Below are 20,512 nucleotides of genomic sequence, written 5' to 3'. Positions count from 1 at the left end.
AGTCTGTAAATACATCAAAAACCATACTTTATTTTATGTATAGCAATACAATTTACATATTAAATAACACTATAATAGAATGATTTGATATAGTTTGAAACGTAACAAAAAGAAGATTCAAGTTACAAAAAAATCCCAAACAAAAAGAAAAGAAAAGAAAAAAAAAACAGAACAAAACAAACAAAAATCTCCCTCAAAATACTCCCTCCCACCCGGTCCCAAAACCAAACACCACATTTTTTGTTGTTGTTTTCCAAATGGATCAATGAGACAAATGTATCCAGTGACTGGCTAAGTCTAATTCCTATTGCACACACTGACAATGGAATCCAAAGAAAATCCAACTTTCACAATCACTGCCCCAAAGAAATGACATGTGTGGAAACCTTTTTGGAGTGTGATGATGGTGTCTCACTACCTCGATGCACAGAGGGGATGTATTCACATAGCCACCACAGAACTAGGAAGGAGGTGAAACTAGAAAAAAATTAGCTTTATATGAAAATATAAAATTCTATGATTATATACCATAGATACAAAGTTCCCAGAAGATGCTTATCCAAGCAACAAAATATTTACAGTTTTAATGATTCCACTATTTAAAAATGAAGGAAAAGAAAGCAGGAGTACACATGAACGCTTCGGTAGTTAGAAACCATGGCTGCTTGCTAGTTTCAAATGCTCTAACAAAACAAAAAAAGTCACTACCCCAAATGTTGGAGAGTTGTGACATTGTATAAAATTGACTGTCTCCTCTTTTGGAGACGTTTATTCTTAAAACTCAAGACATTTTTCTTGAAATTAATTATCCTCTGTAGAAAATGCTTCCCTTTGCAAAGAGTTAACAAAAACACTAAAAACAGTTTAACAGCTAGGACAAAGTAGAGGCCAAATCTCTTCATTACAGTTCCTTCTCTTTCCCTACTTTCACATGCCTTCTCCTTCGGTAAGCAAAGCCAATGGAGGTCACATTGTCAGACTGGCAACACAGAGGAGAAGAGCAAAGGGGGAAGAGCAACAGTTGAATTACAGCTCTGTTAAAAAAAAAAAAAAAGGAACAAAGCAACAAAAAAAGCAGAAAAGCAATGCAGTGGCTTAACAAATAGGCATTTTTCCCTTCATATAAAATTTTACTGGCCCCATTTGACATAAACTTCGGAACACAGGATTTGATGTCAAAAGGCATGAATTTGAGAGAGATTGCTAAATCTCTTCAGACAACTACATTTTAATTTTTTCTTAAAGTTGTTTTTGTTTTGCTGAGAATTAGTAATATGTATCTTTGGTAAAATTGGTATCTATATTTTAGATTTAAATAATATATGTCAGCTTAAAAAAAAAGATTACTAAGAAGGCAGTTGTGCTGCGTCATATAGATTATTCTCCTCATGTTCCGGTACGTGACTCTGGGTTCAAACAATTCAAGCAGTTGGAAATTGGAAAACACAACTGAAATTCTGCAGATGCTGTAAATGACTCCACTAACGAACAGAGCCATGGTACGGAAACTGTCACACACAAGAAGCAGTTTAAGGATTTGGGTTTTTTTGTTATATATGTTTTTTTCCTGGTTGTAAATCCGCATTTGGAAGCAGACACTGAAAGACTACGGACAAACGCTGCTTTAAAGGGAAGCTGCTCGGGCCTTGCTGGGGCACCAGGAGCGGCCTGCGCGCGGCCTGCGCGTGCCAGGTCCCCCCTGTGTGGGAGCACTTGGAGGACTAGGGAATTGGGATGCAAACGCCACCGATTTCCAGGTGAAGACCGGGAACTTCCCAAGGGTGCCTCTTGGGAAGCTTGGCGCACGCGCGCGAGGCTCGACGTGAGCTCGGGAGCATCGCGGCGGAGCCCTGCGCGCGCCCGTCGCAACGTCCGTCCTTCCGACGGGCTCGTCGGGCCCGACGGGAGAGCGAACAGCGCAGCGGGACGGACCTGGCTCCTGCGCACCCTTAATCCAGCCCTCACAAGCGGCCCCTGCCTTCGCCCGTGCCAAACGCAACGCAGCTCTACCCTCCGCGGCCTGTCTGCTGCTCGCACTTAACTTGACCTCCCCCTACAAAAAATATCCACGGAGAAGCCACAGGACATCGGTGTAAGGTACTTCCCTATGGATTAAGCCCCGAGTGAGTATTGCAGGTGTGGGAAAACACCAATGCAAGCGCATGAACTTGCAAAGCATCTACCAGAGCTCAGCCCCACCACAACCTTCCTCCATCCTCATGGCAGAAGACAAGGGCTCCAACCAAGGCTCCAACCAAGGGCTCCAACCAAGGCTCCAAGGGCTCCAACCAAGGGCTCCAACCAAGGCTCCAACCAAGGGCTCCAACCAAGGCTCCAAGGGCTCCAATCTAGGGCTCCAACCAAGGCTGTCCCAGCAGTGTGTCACAAACCACTATCTCCCACCATACCATCAAAACGAAAATCAACCAGCTAAAAGCACCAAGAAATCCAGGTCTCTCGGGGCCGCTTCAGCAAGTGCCTCCGGAGGTTGTGATCCAAAAGGCCTCGCACGGTCCCCTCCGCCTGGCTGAGCTTCCTCCCTGCCCTCCCCACCGCTGAGAGAAGTGGTTTTTACCCCGCCAAATGTCCCTATTTCAGCAAGACCGAATGGGCAGCAGAAATGAATAGTTTTACACTGAAATGAAAAATAAGCCATAATATTTTGACAGGTTTTGAAAAATTACCATGGGTGATTTGTGAAATGTAAAAGAAAATAATGCCATATATAAAGGACAGTGCCTTTAAGTGTACACTAAGCATCAGGGTGGTTGAAATAACAGATCCCATTTTCAAGGCAGATTCAATAACCTCTCCCTATTCAGCAGGGCTAAGAAGGACACAGTTTGCGTCAGCTCTCAGGAGCATTAGGGATGTGCTTACTTCTTTCCTTAAATAGGGATGGACCCTTGCTGAATTGCAGCCAAATACAAAGAAGGGAGCTGGTGAGGATTTATACTTAAATGCTCCAATAATTGAATTATTTAGATAATCTGGGGAAAACCGTTATCATTGGTGTGGGAGGGAAACCAGGATAAACAGGTTTGCGCTAAGCAATTAGTCTGGCAAAAAAAAAGAGGGAGAATGTAACTTTATAGGTAGTTTTTTTTATTAGTTTGCTTCACCAGTAAATATGGATCAGTACTTTATGTTTTAGCACTAAAGTATGAAAATTACACACCTGTAAAAATGGCATCTAACAGTTACGAAATTAAGAAACGCCTGTCATCATGTAACATACCATTAGGTGTGAGGTCATATTCAAGAAATACTAAGGAAATTAATGTGTTTAAAATATTGAATAGCTTAGTAATGTAAAATATTGCTACCTTCGATATATCTGAAAACAGGTCTGATTTGGGGTTGTAGTAGATTTCTTGCTGTATTGGCTCTGAAGAAAATAAAAACAAAACATTTTCTTCTGCTTAAAAACTAAACTTGACTTTTTTCCTGAATAACTGGGGAAACTTTGGAGCTGTACATTGGAAACCTGTAAATGTGTCCCACATATGAATTGCAACTAACTTATATTTATATTGCATGTGATTTATATATTCTAAGTGAAGCAAGTCTTAGGCCTGTGAGTGTACAAAACAGTAATTGGAAACAATACAGAAACAATTGTTCCAGCTCCACAAGGCTGTTACATCTTCATTGTAGCTAAAAATCACCTGCCACATTTTGTGAAGAAAGGATGAACTTTGCTCATCCGCCCCACCAGAGTACAGAATACAGTTACTAAAATTGTGACACGGTCATTAAAATAATAAATATGGTATGAAGGGCTACAGTATCTGTCATAGAAAGAATCCACCTGGCCTAGCATTCAAGAACTAAGATTTAAGGATCACTGTAGTTAGCAAAACTTCACTGCATTTAAACAAAACAAAAAAGCGTATGTTTGTTGTCATGGAATGTCACATCAGGGCTTGTTTTGTATTAGAATATTATAGGCAGTAACACTGATCATATAGTGCAAACTAGATAAAATTGCGTTTCACTGTGTGAAATAAACAGAGGTGCAAATGCTCAGTAGGATACCATTAAGACATAAAATGGCAAAAAATAAATATCAAAACTTTTATCAGTGTAAAAAAGTAATTGGGTTATTGTATAACCTAGAGTCTGGCAAAAAAGGCCTCAAAAAAGTTCGCTCAGTCTTCAGAAGTTCTACAAATTAAGTGCCTTTCCAGGTTTCCAATTAGACAAGAGACTCCATGCTTTCCGCGGGATCCGACTCATCACTGGCCATCACAGCACCGTTTTTGTCCAGTGTCATGGGACCATTTCCATTTTCCTTAGTGCTGACCAAGCTTAGCATTGCCTTGTAAAGAAACTGGTACTGCTCCTGGAAAAGAGAGGACAAATCAGTGCAACCTCGCAGGATATGGACGTGAGCGGCACTTAAATTTGGCATTTCCAGGCTCGGTCGCGGATACTTGTGGAAAGAAAAAGAAAAAAACCCCAACATTTCATACAAGATGTTCCAGGCTGTTAATATCAACAGCACCAAAGCAGCCATCTGACAGGGTACAGAAATACAGCAATGGAGAATGCGCTGGAACACATGCTTCACAGCCAAGGTGCCAATTCTTCGGATTGCTTACTGAATATTTACTCTCCTCCTGTTGCTTTCTCTGGGCAGACACCACTGATATCATTAAACTATAGAATCCAGATAAATGATATTCCTCCCTTTTCCTGAGGGCCCAGCAAATAGAAGTCGCTCCTCTGTGAAGGCACTACGATGTAGCAGGACATGAAGCACTGTTCTTTCGCATTTTGTAGATAATAAAATGCATCATTACCACAATCAGACACAGAGCGAGGAAAAATACTTAGAGTGTAATTACCTTTGTTACTCTGGTTTAATATTGCAACCCCAGACCTCCTAGTGTACAGAAATGACAGCGATACGAAATAAAAACAGAAGCCCAGATATAACCGGTGCTTGGTAACAGAAGCAATCAGGCCTGACAACACACCCGAAGCTGCACGTGCCTTTTAGTTCAGACAAAACCCTTGTAAACTACCGGTCTCTAGTCCCTTTAAAGACTTACAATGTCTGTAAAAACTCCAGGCCGCATGAGATTTATCATCTTGGCCACCTGGAAGACATCGACGGCGTTCTCGTTCTCCAGCTGCTGGGACAGGGTGGTGAGGGCGCACAGCGTTCCTGCCGACACGGCTCCGTACCTGCGGGACAAGCACAGCCGTGAGGCCCCCGCCAGCACCCGGGCCCCACACACAGCCTGGGAATCCGCTCGTTGGGGCATTGCAGCCCCTCTTTATAGCCACTACAGGCTCTGCTTTATGCTCTAGTCCTTTTAATTTAAAAAGGAAATTGGGCTGGATACAAGTCACCTCGGGATATCTGCAGTTTTCAATAAAAAGAACGCGAGCAGGAAAATAAGGAGAGCGCGCTCCTGCAGTCAGGTTCCAAAACACCAGCAGCACCTGCATTACAGTGGAGCTTATTTTACAATTTGTTAGTGGGAGCTCAAGCAAAACACAAGCTATTAAACAGAAATGAGACTCGGCCTCTTCCTCCACATCTGACAATTATATAAAACTAACATGGACACGAGCTGCTCACAAGTAAATGGGGCTGACGCCCCTCGAAGTCTTCCTTAGCTCTGAATCACGGGCAAAATGCAACCTTCCTGAGCTGGGTGCTTGAGACATCAGCGATTCGGCTATGTAGCTGTGCTGTCATTTAAGAAGAGCCTGAGCAACGGTGACATGTCGGGAGAATGACGCACAGCGTGTCCTTGAGAGAGGGGTCAGGCAAAAATGTGAACTGCTGCTGAACGCCAGCCCGGTGGGTACCTTTGAACTGCAAGTGCAGCTCTGGGACACCATAAAGATCCCAAGCAAAGGAGCCCATAACTGCTTCTGAGGAGCCTCTGTCCTCCCGGAATTCCCAATTCCTGTCCCAGTGCAGGACTGAGTCCAAGTGTCCCCATCTGGGAAAGGGGCACTGGAGTTGAGTTACATTGAAATGACTGGTGAGTACCGCCACGCCATGTGGCACAGTAAGGTTACCACTAGTATTTTTACAAGATTTCTGTGGAAATCGAGACACAGGCTGCCTTGATTTCATACCATTTTTTGCAAACTTAATTTGCCTAGAAATGGGAAACTGAGATGCGATCTCAGTGGATCTGACCACCATTCCAGCTCTGGGAAGCGCAACACAGACAAGGCAGGGCCCTTGGGGAGCTACACATGGCCGAGACTGAACACCCAACAGGGACGTTGCTTGCGCCTGACGGGGCCATCTAAACGCCTCCCGGGACCCTCTTTTCTACTGAGGTTGATTTCCTTCAGCTCCCGAGTGCTTTTCTCTCCTCAAATCATGCAATGAATCTTTGTCTAGTTGCCTAAACACACACAATTATATTCAAAATACCTGACTTGAACTTGGTAGCACTCAGTGCAATTGTCTTCAGCTGCAATCTCTGAACATACTTCTTCAAAATATTTTGTTAGCAAGTCATTCCACCATGTACTTCCTAAATACCATATGCCTGTAGTGTTTGCAAATCCATGTATTTGGAATTGATCTGCAGTTGTAATTATTAGTGGATTATGTGATATAGCTGTTGCATATAGCAAAGGGGAATTTTCATCTTCAGCTACATTTGCTTAAGCTCCAATGAAAAGCAGCATCCACATTATGTGAATAATATAAAAATAAAAACCATTGAATATGACAAATAAACCAAAAAAGCAATTTGCAGAAAGAATGACTCAGCACTGTTAGAAATGCAATTCTGATTTTTTTTTCCACTAGCATGAAATGCCCAAATCAATAATGGTTCTAATTTTGTAAAACATAATCTTAAATACTGCAAGAGTAGCAAAACCTCGCTTCAGACTACCCAAAGCATGAATATTAAAACCAGTCTGGAATTAATAAGTGCTGCAAAAGCCAGCAGAGCTTACACTGTGCATTGGCAAGGCAGGAAACAGCGGGAGAAAAACTAACTTGCTGTGGGCCAAGGCGCCACTTGCATGAGTCTGCTGGGAGAGACCTGTTGCTGCAGCAATACACTGATGTGAAGAGAAGGCTCCTTGGGCAGGGGCAGATATCAACATGCAACAAGGCTGATCTCACCAGCAACAAGGCTGATCTGACCACTGAAATACCAGGGTAAAGTAATGACATTGTTGCACAAAAAGTGAAGATTTCCAGGACTTTCCCATTAACTCTGCTTTGCAGCAACGGCCAAGGTCTGATGAAGCTGTGAGCGGGCGTGTAGAAGGGGCAGCAGGTATTTACACAGGCTTGGTGGCAACTCAACCAGTGCCAGGAGCAGCCTTCCCCATGACTTTAATGACAGAGCAACTTGAGGATGCTCTCTGCCTGCCAGGGCAAGATATTGTATGCAATGTAGTATTTAGCACTCTTTATTTAGCAATGTAGCAATGTATGCAATGTAGTATTTAGCACTCTTTATAACCATGAAGCTGGCGAGCCAGTGAACACCACAGCTCTACAAGAGAGACAAGTGTTGGTGAAACGCTGGCCCTGTGTCAGTGGCTCCCCGCCTCGTGCCTGGCACCACATGGTCCTCTCGGACTGCTTTTGGGGGAGAGTAGAAGGAAGAAAAACAGATTTCCTCTAAGCAAACCTGGCCTCTGTCACAAGACACACTTCCTAATCATCCTGAGACACAGCTCAGCTGAGCTTGTTCCTTATCTTCTGTGGCACATTGAACCTGAGTTGTCAGGTAGGAGCTCAGGTTTCCACAAGACCATATGGGGCTGCTTGAAGTATTTGTTATCTAAACCACGGCCCTGCTGTTTTGCCTTTGTTTTTTTAAGCTGGTTGTAGAATTTGCTTGGGAAGCTTCCAAGCAGACAAGAACCCCGAGCGCTTACAAAGCAGACAGTGCCCGACTTTCTGAGCCCATCTGGAAGGACCAGAACCAACAGCATAATCCAGCCTAAACAAAACGTACTTGGCTTCAGCTGCCAATGGATACCTCACCTCAGGAAGCTTAAAGCTCATCCTGTTACTTAGGCCACCTAGACCCATCCACCCCATGAAAGAAAGGACATTAATCCCATAGCAGAGTAACTCTTTCTACATCCTGCACATGAATAGGATAAAAGAGGTAACGTACTCGTCATGAACTATGGTGGGGCCATCCCTTGTTAAGGCCTCTTCCTTGATTACGTTAATAAGTTCAAAGGTACTGCTTATGGGAGCATCTGGATTTGGCCATTTAGGACATTGAAAGTGGCGGACTTCCAGAACGTAGTCATCCTGAAATGAAAGAAGAGCAGGGGTATTAGCTGCTGCAGTTTCACATTCACTCCCTCCCTCCCTACAAATTGGAGAGATATATCCTTCCAAAGGGAGGAGAAACAGGGAAGAAGAAAGATCCGGTATCTCCGCAGCAGTGAACACCCTAAAATAAAACAACTACAACTTAAAAATGAAAATGATCTTGTATTTGAGTTCAGTGCATACATCCATATATCTCAGATTCTTTCTCTCAGAGCTCAAAGGTGAAATAAGAGAAGAGCAACCAAAGGAACTTAATATAAAAGGGCTGAACTACTGTTTTGCAGCAAAGTCCAGCTGCTCTCCTGATACCAAACCAAAAGAAGACTTGTAGCTCGAAATAAATGTGCTTTATTAAGTAAAGCTCATTAATCTTTGTGAAACAATCTTAAATTTTGTAAGCAATCCCAGTTTTGTAAGCAGCAATAGGACAATAAACCTTGGTGTGTACTTTGCACAGCATAATTCAATCTACTTGTTTGGCTTCTGAATAACAGACAAATGTCCTCACTTTCAAGTAAGATGCAGAGATTCAGCTTGGAGCTGGAGGAATCCACTTCCAGCAGAAGCAGAAGACAGGAGAAGGGGTCGGCAAAGGAAACTCTTCCCCCAAGGAACCACATGCACAAACAAGCACTTACAAGTAAACTCTTTCCAAGACTGTTTCCGAACTCTCTTTCCCATGCTTAAACAACATCAACATCCATTTTGGAGAGCAGCCAAGGCCCACATCTGGGGAGCTTATTTTACCTGGGTAGCTTCAAGGATAAAGTCATGGATGATAATTTGCTCTTCGTTCGAGAGGCACAGCCTGTCTTTGCTGATAAGAGTCACAGTAAAGGCCTCACAGTTCATGGATTCCTCGCGACTTGGCCAGTACACAAACTCATCTTCTGCCTGCAGGAAAACACAACACACGTCCTGCAGCCCTTCCCACACCCTCAGCGAGACTGAAAAATCCAGTGGATCAAAAAATCGGTTTCATAAACAGAGACGATCAGAAACTAACCTTTAAAAACATTTGTGTCTAAAACCAACTTACTGTAACGGTTGTCACTAAGCCTAGCAGATCCTTCCTTTGTGTGCCCAACCAGGTAGCGCCTGCTTTTTAATTGGTTTCATAGGGAAATGGTTATTTTAGCTTGCTCATACTTAACCTTTGTATTATATCCCAGGCTTTATTGCCTCCTGTCTACACAATTCTGCACGAAAGTCAGGTATCTATTTAGAAAAAAAATGCACTGACCTTTAATTTTTTTTTCTTTAATTTTAATTTGTATTTATTGTGGTCTAATCCTAAAGGGTACCAGTAGAAGCTCTGTGCATCAGGCCTAGGTACAGGAATGACAGATGCTCTATGTAGGGGTTGAATTTTTAAAAGTGAGGAGTGAAGAGAAAGGGAAAAAATGAAATGTTCTTAACCTTGAGAAAAACACTGGCTTACCATAATGTAAGTTCTCCAGCAAACTCTAATGAAAACAGTATGACACTATAAATTCTCCAAGAGACTGTAAATGGGAATAAAGGCTCGGTGCTGAAGTAGCCTTACTAACTGATGGGGTATCGATAACACACTGTCAACACCATTCCTTAAAAAGCAACCGTGCAGTCTGATTTCACTGTGGAGAAAGAAAATTAGGCTCTGTAACCACATACACGCAAAGCCTGTTTCTCCTCCTGGCTTCAGAGGGCCATGAAGCATAAGGAGAGCCACCAACCCAGCATCCTGCTTGGCACTGCTTGGCCATGTCCCTGAAGACTCTGTGTTTTCCTGTGTTGAAAAAACACGAGCCCTGCTTTGTCCCTCTGCGGACACGTCTCTCTGCAAACCGGCTGATCTCTATGGGCCCGGAGACTTGATGCAGATGATGTGCAAGATACTGTTGAGATTTGGACCTTAAATAATTAGGCTTGTTCAGAAAACAAAACTTGGGGCCCTACGTCCCCTAAGAGCCTTGAAAATTCTGCCCTCAGCCTGCAGAAGTGACATCGAAAAGGGCGATATTGCTGATTTCTCCTCCACTGCAGCAGATCCCTGCGCAGCAGCAGGATCACCTTGTCCTTTCACACTGCACATCGAGCACTCGGCGGTCTCACTCCTGGGCCACCCCTTCTTGCCAGCCAACACAACCCCCACGAGACACGGAGCCCACGCGGGCGCCACGGCCGCGTCAGCCGACCTCCGTCCTGAGCACGGCGAGGCCGAACCGGCTGCCAGGCCTCCGAGCCAGCGCTCCCCCGTTACCCCTCAGCCCCTGCTGTCCTCCCGAGCTACTCCATACACTTGCAAAGACAACACCAGGCTCTTCATTTCTACCCTGTGTGCTTTCCTTTCACTGGTGCCTTCTGGTTCATTCGTGTTTCTCTGATAGCTCTTTGCCTTGCGATGCCTGCAGTCCCTTTCATCTCCCCCTACACAGTGTATCAACTGCTGCCTCCTTAGTAGCCCCTCATGACTGCTCTTCTCCTCTAATGAAGGTGGTTTCTCTACCACGCTCGGCTGCAGTCGTCTATTCACCTGAGTGAAGCGTGCATGGAAAAACAAACTGTTTACTTCTTAATCCTTTCTAACTCCTGAGACACGCTGGTAAATCTGCAAGTAGTGATTAGCGCTTCACCTGTGTCGCCTTCTCTCTCCACCTCATTATTTCCACTGAAGTCAACGTACACATTTGCTTTTTGCTTACATTAGAAACAACACTGCAAACCTCGCAAGGCCTTAGCCCTCTCTGGGCTTAGCCGTAAACCCTCAGCCAAACGAGCACCTGTGCTGTTGTCTCTGCTGAGACTTTCTGCTCTTTGCAAGGTCCTTGCGCACAGCCCTGGCCACCCAGCAGCCTCTCTCAGTGCAAGGTGCCCTGCTGAGCTGAGCAATAACCCCACGGCAGGGGCAGGGAAGCTGCCAACTCACCAGGCTCTGGTTGTCCGGCAGCATGACGATGATTTGTGCGTTGTGATCCCAGATCATTCGCCAGAAATCTTTAGTTGTATGTGGCAGCGGATGTTGAGTTATGATGAACTCGTTACTCCTGTAGTAGCCCTTTTGCAGCAAAACAAACCACACAGTTACTTACTGCCTGAAGTACTCTCAAAGCATTAATTTCATCTTTGGGGACAGCTAATTACTTTTTTTTCATTTTATTCTACAATATTTTCGCACAGACTATAATTCTGCAGAGTCCCTGTTGTTTTCATTTACTCTACATTCCAGTATTTATTTGACTGTATCTCATGGAAATATTAATTCCACATAAATGCATCTTGTATTTATTTTTTTTAGGCAACAATCTTTAATAAAACACAGTTAATAGCTTTACATTATGGGGAAGGTGTTAAAATCTCATCTGTTAATACACAGCCATTACATACAGAATTAAGACAATTACAGGCATCTGGTATTTAGCACCTTAGAATTGATTTTACTTTGTAATTAGGTGTTGGCTTCCTCACCATGATATAAGAGGCATTAATGTAATCAGTTCCCTTCATTCCAGGCAGTGGTGCCAAGCCCACTCTAGCACGCTCAGCTATAAGATTAAAAAAAAAGAAAAAAAAAATCAAAGCCTGATCATGGCACAATGCAGAAAGCAGGAATTTCTCAGATGTTAACAAACCAAACAGTGAGCAGCTCCCATCTCCCCCAGGAGCAGGCCAGCACTTTAACCGTGTTAAAGCACTGCCGACTAGCACAGGATATAAAAACAGAACGTTGCACAATATTCCCACAAGGACAAAGTAATTTCAGGAATCAAATTTTCCTATAGCAAGATTTTCACAGCAGGCTGAATTGCCAAATGACAGCATACGCGGTGATAACGGGGGATTTCGGGTAATACTTGACTGCAGCGTCTCCATTTGTCTCCAGCAGCACACGAACATGGCTGATTTATGCTGTCTTCCCCTCCTCTCGGCAGCTCTACCATCCCTGAGCGCTCCCAGCTGCAGGGCGGGACAACCTCTGGGGGAACACGCTGCCCTGCAGCAGGGCTGCTCCTCTCCAGGGTTGAGGACCGGGTTCACCAGCACCCTGGGACCAATGGAGAGGCTCCTCGCGCCAAACCAAGAGCACTGCCACTCCCAAACATCAAGTGCAAAGTAAGACTCCTTCTGCCTGTGGGCATTTCTTAATCAGCTCTACTCTGAGGGCTTTCCTCTTTCTTGGCAAGCTTTGTGAAGGACCAGATCTGTGCTTATACCTTTGTCCCAGTTTGGCTGTCAGGTAATCTGATGGAAATGACCCTGTTCCCATGCTTGCTCTGGAGCAAATGGGTACTGCGGGGCGACCAGGACATGCACAGATGCTGTATTAAAGACTGTGAAACTACGGCCTCAGGCACTAAATACCCTCAATCTGGGGAAGGCTGAGATACAGGGGCCTCCCGTGCTCCACCAAGACAGCCACAAACCCACAGAGAAACCCACAGTCATCGCTGAACTACTGACAACTTCTGTCTATCACGCTGGGAGATCTGACCTGAGCAGGAAGCTGTATCGAAGTAATTCTCTTGCCACTCCACAGATTTGCCCTCTAACATAATTATTCAAATTCTTAAGCTCTTCAAATTAACATTTCACTTGGACAGTATATCTGACCGACACCTTAACTATTTTCTTTTGTTCAGTTTCATCAGAGTAATTCCGAAAGACAAGGCGGCTTGGTGGGAACAAGAGATTACATTTCTCCTTTAGTGGCTAGACCTTTTCATGCAAGGAGAATTCAGTACAAAAAGTTATGCTAGGCAGTAATCAACCCGAAGATGTGATCTTACACGGCACGACTGATGAGTTCCTGTTCTTCTCTTTGTTGCAGTCTTTCTGAGCACTGAAGCATTCTACATATTTTGCATTACACTGTGTAACCAGCTGAAAGAGAATAAAGTAGCAAGTCAGGCCTTGTGGTGCTCTAAATGAAGAGAGGAGGTTTCTTTGCCAACTCCTGGGAAGATGCATCAGTAGCAGAATAAACTGCACTGTTAAATTTGTTTAAAGTACTCAAGACGCCCATGGAAATCATCCTTTTCACACAGTGTGTTTAATGGATAAAAAGATCTCTGCAGCTCTCAGCTTCAAAATATCCTTAGAATGAACTTCCATCAAAACACACGTTCACAGAACACTATCTTTAGTCATCTTGGAGAATATATTTCATAGACTTGCAGGTATACTCGGTCAGAAGCAGGTCTCCAGGAGAAAAATTCAGCAAAATAAAACAACAACAAAACCCCTTCTCTACTTTCTTTTACAATAAAAGCAGGATGATTCCTGCCGTATGTCTTTCCCTGCCAGGCCTTGTGGGAACTCAGCCCCATGGGCATTGGAGAGCTGAGCCCATGGGTTACGCTCTCTGGTCTGCCAACTCATCCCAGAGGCAGATCTGTATTGGAATATCCCTTTCCTAGTGTATCCACATCTCCATAGTCTATCCAAACTCTGCTGGAGTGAAGAGGGTGAAGGTGGCTTCCTGCAGTAGAAACTCAAACTCAGTGCAATTTTACACTACGATAGTTAGATGTAAACTGCTCCACGAGGGCATGAGCACAAGTTATTTTCTGCCAACTTAGTGGTAGCAGCAGAAGCAAGGGAACTGTTTAATAATTGCTGCTGGCCACATCCTTACTTAGCCCCAGTTTCAAAAGCACTCTGAACAAGAAAGAACCCATCTAAGTACCCGCGTAAGCCCCAATGAAAGCTGTGGAGTTTCTAAATTCCTGTGCATCTCTGGCAAAGCAATTTCAGAATATAGCACTTACTTAGGTTTTTGAAATTTTTCCATCAGAAAACATCTTTACACTTAAAACTTGGTATTTTTTCTTAAAAGAAATGCAAATTTTTTTTTGGTACCAGATCTTTTTCTCCTGCTGCATATTGTGTACATTTCTTTATTCAGTAATTAAGCATCTGGAATGTCTTGACTGATGCAGAAGTATTGAGATTTTTACAAGTGAATTGGGAAAATAGCCTATTCAGTTTTGAATAGTTTGGCACCTGGCATCATTTAACAGTTTCAGTTCCTTAGCCATTTCTCGATCAAGTTTAACTGTGAAAACAGACTTAATGTATAATCTTCTCATGATACACAGTAACACAGCATAGTTTTAAATGCATGTTTAAAAAAACACAATCAGAAAATCTTAGGTTTTAAATAGGAGAAAAATGCATAAAGTTTTACTCTGGTCAAAATGAAGGTCAGCTATAACATAGTAAGGAAAAGCAGCAAGTAAGCTATTAGCAGTGAAAGATGTATTGTGTTTGCCTGGTCTAGGAGCCTTTTTAAGTGTGTGCATCTACAGATATCTATTGAAATAGTAAGTGGTGTTAAGAACTTCATTTCATTACTTTCTGCACACATGGGTGTGAGAAGGGCAGCCTGGAGAGCGACTCCAGCCAAGCAAACCACACACAGAAATGCCCAAGGCCCTTTGGAAAGAGGGAACAGCAGCACACTCGGAGGAGCGTCTACTTCCACCTTCCCGCTTTTGAAAAGTATTAGTGCTGATTTCAATCAGCACAATTAAGATTGCTGAGCTATTCCAGGGTTCTGGTTTGGTTCCTTATCTTTAGCAGTAGGCAGTGAAGACATGTCATGCAGCAGGGAGTGGGGGACTGAGTGCCCCTGGGTGGCTGTGATAAGCTTTACCTTGAACTGTTTTTCTAGTCGTGTCTTCCCTCCTATGCCAGGTATGAGGATGCTGTTAACATAACTATGCAGCTGGTTTGCAGATACTTCAGTCTCCTTCCCAAGGATGGCTTCCAACAAGGCATCATGAATAAAAATGTACTGCTCCTAGAAAAAGAGTAATATGTCACAAAGGCACCTGGAGTACTTTAATTGAGGGGCAGAGCACCCGAAAAAAAGGGCTACATCCTCCTTGCAAAACAAGCCACCATGCAAATACGGCCAAGTCTGGAATAAACATTTGGAGTGTAACACACACAACTCTGAAAAAGTCAAAAGTAGAATCTGAAGTTTCTAGTCTAGGAGTGATATTCCAGTACAGTAAACGCCTGGAAATATATCCTGTATTTACAGGGATGCAACTGAAAAATCCATTCTTTGATTACAGTATAAAAATGAAGATGGCTTTAAATTCAACCCCACTGCATTCGTTACCTCTGTCTGGACGAGGTAGTTGCGCTGTGTCCTGATGTGTTTCAGGAAACCCAGGACATTAACTGTGCTTTTGTCTTTTATCTGTTGCAGCATGCTGTCTATCACAATGTAGGTACCAGTCCTGCCAACACCAGCACTAGAGAAGACATAAAAGAAACGCATGTAACGGAGCTGAACCAAAGCAAGTGTTTATAATTGTACCATTGACACTGGCTGGCACCACTGTGCAGAGTGCAGGATGAGCTGTTCTGGATCTGGGATTTTCACCATGTGGATGCTTCTGTGTGGTGTCCTGTTCCTTTCTGTTATCACTGGCGCTGGCTACAGGAAGCCATGTGGAAACCCACCCTATACCAAACCTATTCTATCCCAGACCCAGGCTGGGACTGCCTTGGTTGACTTCAGCCTCAGAGCATTCAAGGGAAGTCCTCTATCGACTGCAAGTGCTAGTGAATATGAGTGCGGTCCCGTGCCAGAGCTGCATGAGGAGCCTAAGGATTGCTCCAGGACTGCAGGCACTCGCACGGCCGACTGCCAGTGGATGTGATCCTGCCCTGCCCATGCCCTGAACAGGCAGCCTGCAAAGAAGCATCACGTCAGGAACTGCACAGCCGCATCAGTGCAACGCTGACCTGCTCAGCAGCACGATGCAAGGCTTTGCTAATGCAACTAGAAAGCTTCTGCATTGGAGCTGGCTTGAAACGTAGGCAAAGCACGCCCACACCTCCCCGTACTCCATGGAGCTGCCATACCCTTCCTGCGTTAATAACTCATGTGTTTGTCTTCACTGGCATTTAAGATGCTGGCTGCGGAGTAGCTCATCACGCTCATACCTGCAGTGCACAACCACTGGTCCCGTGTCCGGCGCTCTGGCTGCTGAGGATCTCCGCACGAAGGTGAGCACGGGCAGCGCGTACTCCGGCACCCCCATGTCAGGCCACTGCGTGTAGTGGTACTGAATAACCGTCCTCTCGTTCTGCCGCCCTTTGGGATTGCCTTTCTGACCCTGCAGCGAGAAGAGAACCATCACAAGAGGGAAGCGTGGAAATAGATTCAACCTCCCCCGCTCGCTCAGCTGCAAAAGTGGCTGACTGACAGAAGAAATCCTCTGCAGCCTCTGCCTCCTGCTAGGTGGAGACAGAGTTCAAGGAAAAATACAGGTGGGAACAGAAAATAACAGTAGTAACCGTGGGACTAAAGCAGCAGTGAAGTTGAAAGAAAGATATACGGGCTAAGCCTTTCACCAGGTTCCTAGCAATTCTGGCTTTGCTTACTTATTTCCCACCCTGCTGCTACGTCAAGCTGTCCGTGCAACAGCTGAAGCTTTGCCCTGGTGCAGCCTGCACGCTGCGAAGGCCAGAAGGCACCTGGACGAGAACAGCAAAGGCTTCGCTCACCTTTTTCATCTTTGTGTTCCTGACGGTGAAGCGGCGCACAGTGTAGCAGGCGTGAACGTTTGTGCTCTTCAGCGTGACGATGATGCTGCCGTACTCCTCGCTGTTCTCGGAGGGCCAGTACTGGTCGCATTTCCTCTGAGCAAAGAGAGAGTTGGGAGGGTTGGCTGAAGGTTTCAGCTGTCCTTTACATAGGCACTTAGGGCATTTTAGAAGAGTAAATTCATGGCTAATTATGTATCCCTCTTTATTATATATTGTAAGTCAACAAATATATATACATCTATTTCATATCATCCCAACCATTTTAAACAAATTCTGCCTACGTGATTCAAGGCTGTGGCAAGCAGCAGCTACTAACAAATTATAAATTCTCTTACTCTTCCTTTTTCAACAAGGTTTGTGATCATGACAATGATTCCAGTATTTTGTTCCCAAATCATCCTCCAGAAATCTTCAAATGTAGACTTTAAAGGACCCTGGGTAGCAATGTAGGCTTTTGCTTTGTTGTAACCCTACAAAGAAAACCATAATGCCAAGTAAGATGAAAGCAATATCATAGCAGACATTAATAATTTAAATGCACCAAAGAAAGGTGCCTTTCTCATTTAGGATACTGAGGGATTTGTAACAAAACTATCAGAGGAAGCTGGAAAATACAAACACTTTGCAAGTAGCAATACTTGCTCTTGGTGGAAGGATTCAGGTTTGGAAAAGAAAAAACAACTCAAACAACTTACATCAACATAATTAGCATTAATGTAGTCACTGTGCTTTGAATCTTTTCCTGGTAAAGGCCTTAGCTTCACCCGACTGTGATCATCTGCAGGATAAAAAACAGACCAGAGAAGCATTAAGGAAATATTTTGCAGAAAGGCAGGTAAACATCCTGTTTCCTACACATTGGAGGAATATTAATTCCTACCTATTGAGGGAATATTAATAACCTGTAGAAGCGGCTTTGGGTTGGAGTCAAAGGGAAGAGGGAAGCGCCTGCCCTCAGCCATCTGACCATGGTAGCAGGCCTCAGGCTTCACATCCCTTCAAATGCCTGGTGCTCTTCCCACTGGAGCTCAAGGAGGAGAAGGATCTCCAGGATCACGTACATGCACAGTGCAACGTGGTTCAAAGAGCCTTGGCACCGCAGAGAATGTCCTATATATAACACTGTACAGAGACACCAGCTCAGCTCTTGCAGGAGGAAAACTGCCTTGGCTTGGCGTTAGCCTTCCCTTAGTGCTGTGCCCTCGCTCCTTCGCCACCCTCGGAGACCCAACAGGACAGATTCTAGGTCTTTTGCTGCTGTTTCTCTTGCAGCCCAAAGTCTGAATTTCTGCTTGAATAGAACAAAAAATGCAGGTGTTCCATTGCTGCAAGGCAGCAGCTTTGGGATGTTAAAAACCTCCAACAAGAAGTTGCCTCCCTCGACCACCAAAGGAGAGAGAGGTTCCTCCAGGGCAATCTGGAACACTTTGCCTCCTGCTCCAATTTCCCTTGAATGCTACTTCTCCCTCTGCCCCCCAGAAGGAGCCCAGGGGGATCTCACAGCTTTGCCTAAAATCAGAGTTGGGACAACGGCAACGAATACCCGTGCCCAAAGCCACAGAGCAGGTCTATTACAGATGTGGGAGCTGCTCCTCAGCCTGCGCCTTGTTCACTTCTGAGCATCCCTCAGAGATCTGCATCCTTCCTCGCCATCCAAAACACTTAAGATTTACTGCAGTGGTACTGGTGAATGAAGATAAACCCTGTGAGCTTTGCTGTATCAGAGGCTATCCACCTTAGCTGCTAAATCACAGTGACTGCTGCGTCTGCCATTCATTCCACATCAGAGAACACTATGGAAAAAGTTACCGCATTTCCATTCCCGACCTGCAATAATTTGCATTCTAGAGCAGAGGCCAGATTTGCAGTTCTCCGAGGGATACAGACAAATCCTGCACTGTGCTGAAAAGATCATTGTTTGCCCAAGTCATACACAGAGCTGAAGCAGTTTGAAATACAGCAGATACATTGCTGGAAGATTCAGCACCTTTGGGATTATAAGGGAAACCCAAGGATCATAAATAAAACCCTTTGCTCCACTATGCACTTTCCTTAGGCCAGTTTTCAGAGATTAGCAGGCAGACAGGTCTTATCATCAATTGATCCCAGTAGTTCCACTGCAAAGTTTCACACTGAACTGGTACTTTTAAAACACCACTTGTACCATCAAACGGCTTAAGGCAAAAGCCTGAGTGAAATTCTGGCTCCAAAGAAGTCAAGTTTCTTTGCTTTTAGTAGGAAAAGGATCTCTCGGTCACACTTTGATGTATTTATTAATTATTGTGCAATAATGTAACTTTGAATCACCTGTTGCACACTGACACACTGAAAGGAAGAGAGTGTCTTTCCCTATCAGTTCCCTGCCCTGTCGCTCAGGCGTACTCACATGCGAGGATGTTGATGTATCTGTTCTTGTGCTTGTTGTCGGGGTGGTTGGAGTGCTCCGCCGTGATGTTCATGTCGGCCGTACAGCGCTGCACTTCCTAGGCACCAAAATGGTTCAAAGACAAAATCTGTCAGTCTAGAAATGAAGTTCATTTTTTTTTGCAACAATGTGGCATAAGAAATTAAGCACAAAAACAACTCTGCAGAAGACTTTGGAGTGCTAAACAACTTATTTGCTGATAACCCCTCAAAACAGGGCTTCTGACATTTAAGTTCTCTACTGACCTTTTGTTAGTTCTCTGCAGAGGGATGACTTTTATAAAATATAAACAAAATAGATCTGTGAAGATAACAGATAGGGCTTTAAATACCACTGCAGGTACACCTATTAACAGCAAATGATTTAGTGAAAGAGGTAAAAGGCTGGTCCAGATCTATCTGTTGGACCCTGTATATTCAGACATTTACCCATCCGAATGAGGCCAGCTGTTCAGGCAGCTAGAGATGCAGATGTTTGTCTTGTTGAGGAATTAAGTGAGATTTCTGTTGATTTTTTAGTTCTTAACCTACTTGTATCAGCAAACAACTGAATACAGGGCTATGTGTGGCGAGAGTGTCTCTTCTTTGCCCCCGAGAGCAGCAGCTATTCCCCTTGGCCTAGTTATATATTTTGGAGACTGCATTGCAAGTAAACCACTAAATCTCATGTACTATAGCACTTCCAAGAAATAGTTTCTATTATGTATTTAAATGCAATCTTTCTGAAAGAAAAAGTAAAAAGCTTTTTATCATTAGCATAAACTTAGTTTTAAAACAACCTTTTGAAAAACATACTGGTGTTTTGCAGTTTACAAAGTTGTGGAAGAAGCTACATTTATTCAAACCTTTTGTGGGTCCCAGAAATCACACCAAATAGAACTAATTTCCCCCAAGGTTATGCAGGGAGGTGCCAAATTACTTTGTACTGCGAGCTTTAAAAGTAACAGTACAGAACCTGCCTAAGAGGGAAAGTCATTAGAAGCTCACAGCTGCTACAAAGATCACGAGCTAAGTGACAGAGAAAAATTATCAAGAGAAATGCTATACAAACAGCAGATGTAACAGAGTTCAGCATTATGCAGACATTTCACAAAGGAGTTGCAAAGCAATTTTGATATCTTCCCTGGCATTTACATTTTAAAAGTGCAAAGTATAGTAAAACCTTGAACATTTTATAGCTTTTATATCCACATGGCACTCCCAAACGAACAATTGCTGCTCTCGCTTGCCTCTCCACTTGGAGAC

The 20,512-nt window shown here is 44.0% G+C and overlaps 1 protein-coding gene across 1 annotated transcript in view; it reads right to left on the bottom strand.

Annotated features, from left to right (window-relative positions):
* Window positions 1–3,084: 3,084 nt before the first annotated feature.
* Window positions 3,085–20,512, bottom strand: part of PTPRG (protein tyrosine phosphatase receptor type G) — a 375,249-nt gene continuing 357,821 nt past the window's right edge. The window contains exons 16-29 of the mRNA XM_088528261.1: window positions 19,230–19,326; window positions 17,539–17,621; window positions 17,179–17,313; window positions 16,802–16,936; window positions 16,238–16,410; window positions 15,405–15,540; window positions 14,931–15,077; window positions 13,063–13,156; window positions 11,744–11,820; window positions 11,205–11,333; window positions 9,044–9,190; window positions 8,130–8,272; window positions 5,058–5,193; window positions 3,085–4,345 (exon numbers count right to left, since the gene is read on the bottom strand). Coding sequence (XP_088384387.1) covers window positions 4,199–4,345; window positions 5,058–5,193; window positions 8,130–8,272; window positions 9,044–9,190; window positions 11,205–11,333; window positions 11,744–11,820; window positions 13,063–13,156; window positions 14,931–15,077; window positions 15,405–15,540; window positions 16,238–16,410; window positions 16,802–16,936; window positions 17,179–17,313; window positions 17,539–17,621; window positions 19,230–19,326 — 1,779 coding nt within the window. The 3' untranslated portion in view covers window positions 3,085–4,198. The remainder of the gene's footprint in view (window positions 4,346–5,057; window positions 5,194–8,129; window positions 8,273–9,043; window positions 9,191–11,204; window positions 11,334–11,743; window positions 11,821–13,062; window positions 13,157–14,930; window positions 15,078–15,404; window positions 15,541–16,237; window positions 16,411–16,801; window positions 16,937–17,178; window positions 17,314–17,538; window positions 17,622–19,229; window positions 19,327–20,512) is intronic.

The sequence above is a fragment of the Tinamus guttatus genome, unplaced genomic scaffold (genome assembly GCF_059628265.1).
Source record: "Tinamus guttatus ecotype Peru unplaced genomic scaffold, ASM5962826v1 Tinamus_guttatus_pri_ptg000307l, whole genome shotgun sequence".
NCBI classification, from domain to species: Eukaryota; Metazoa; Chordata; class Aves; order Tinamiformes; family Tinamidae; genus Tinamus; species Tinamus guttatus.
The sequence above is the reverse complement of the archived record's forward strand: the minus strand, read 5'-3'. Positions and strand labels throughout refer to the sequence as shown.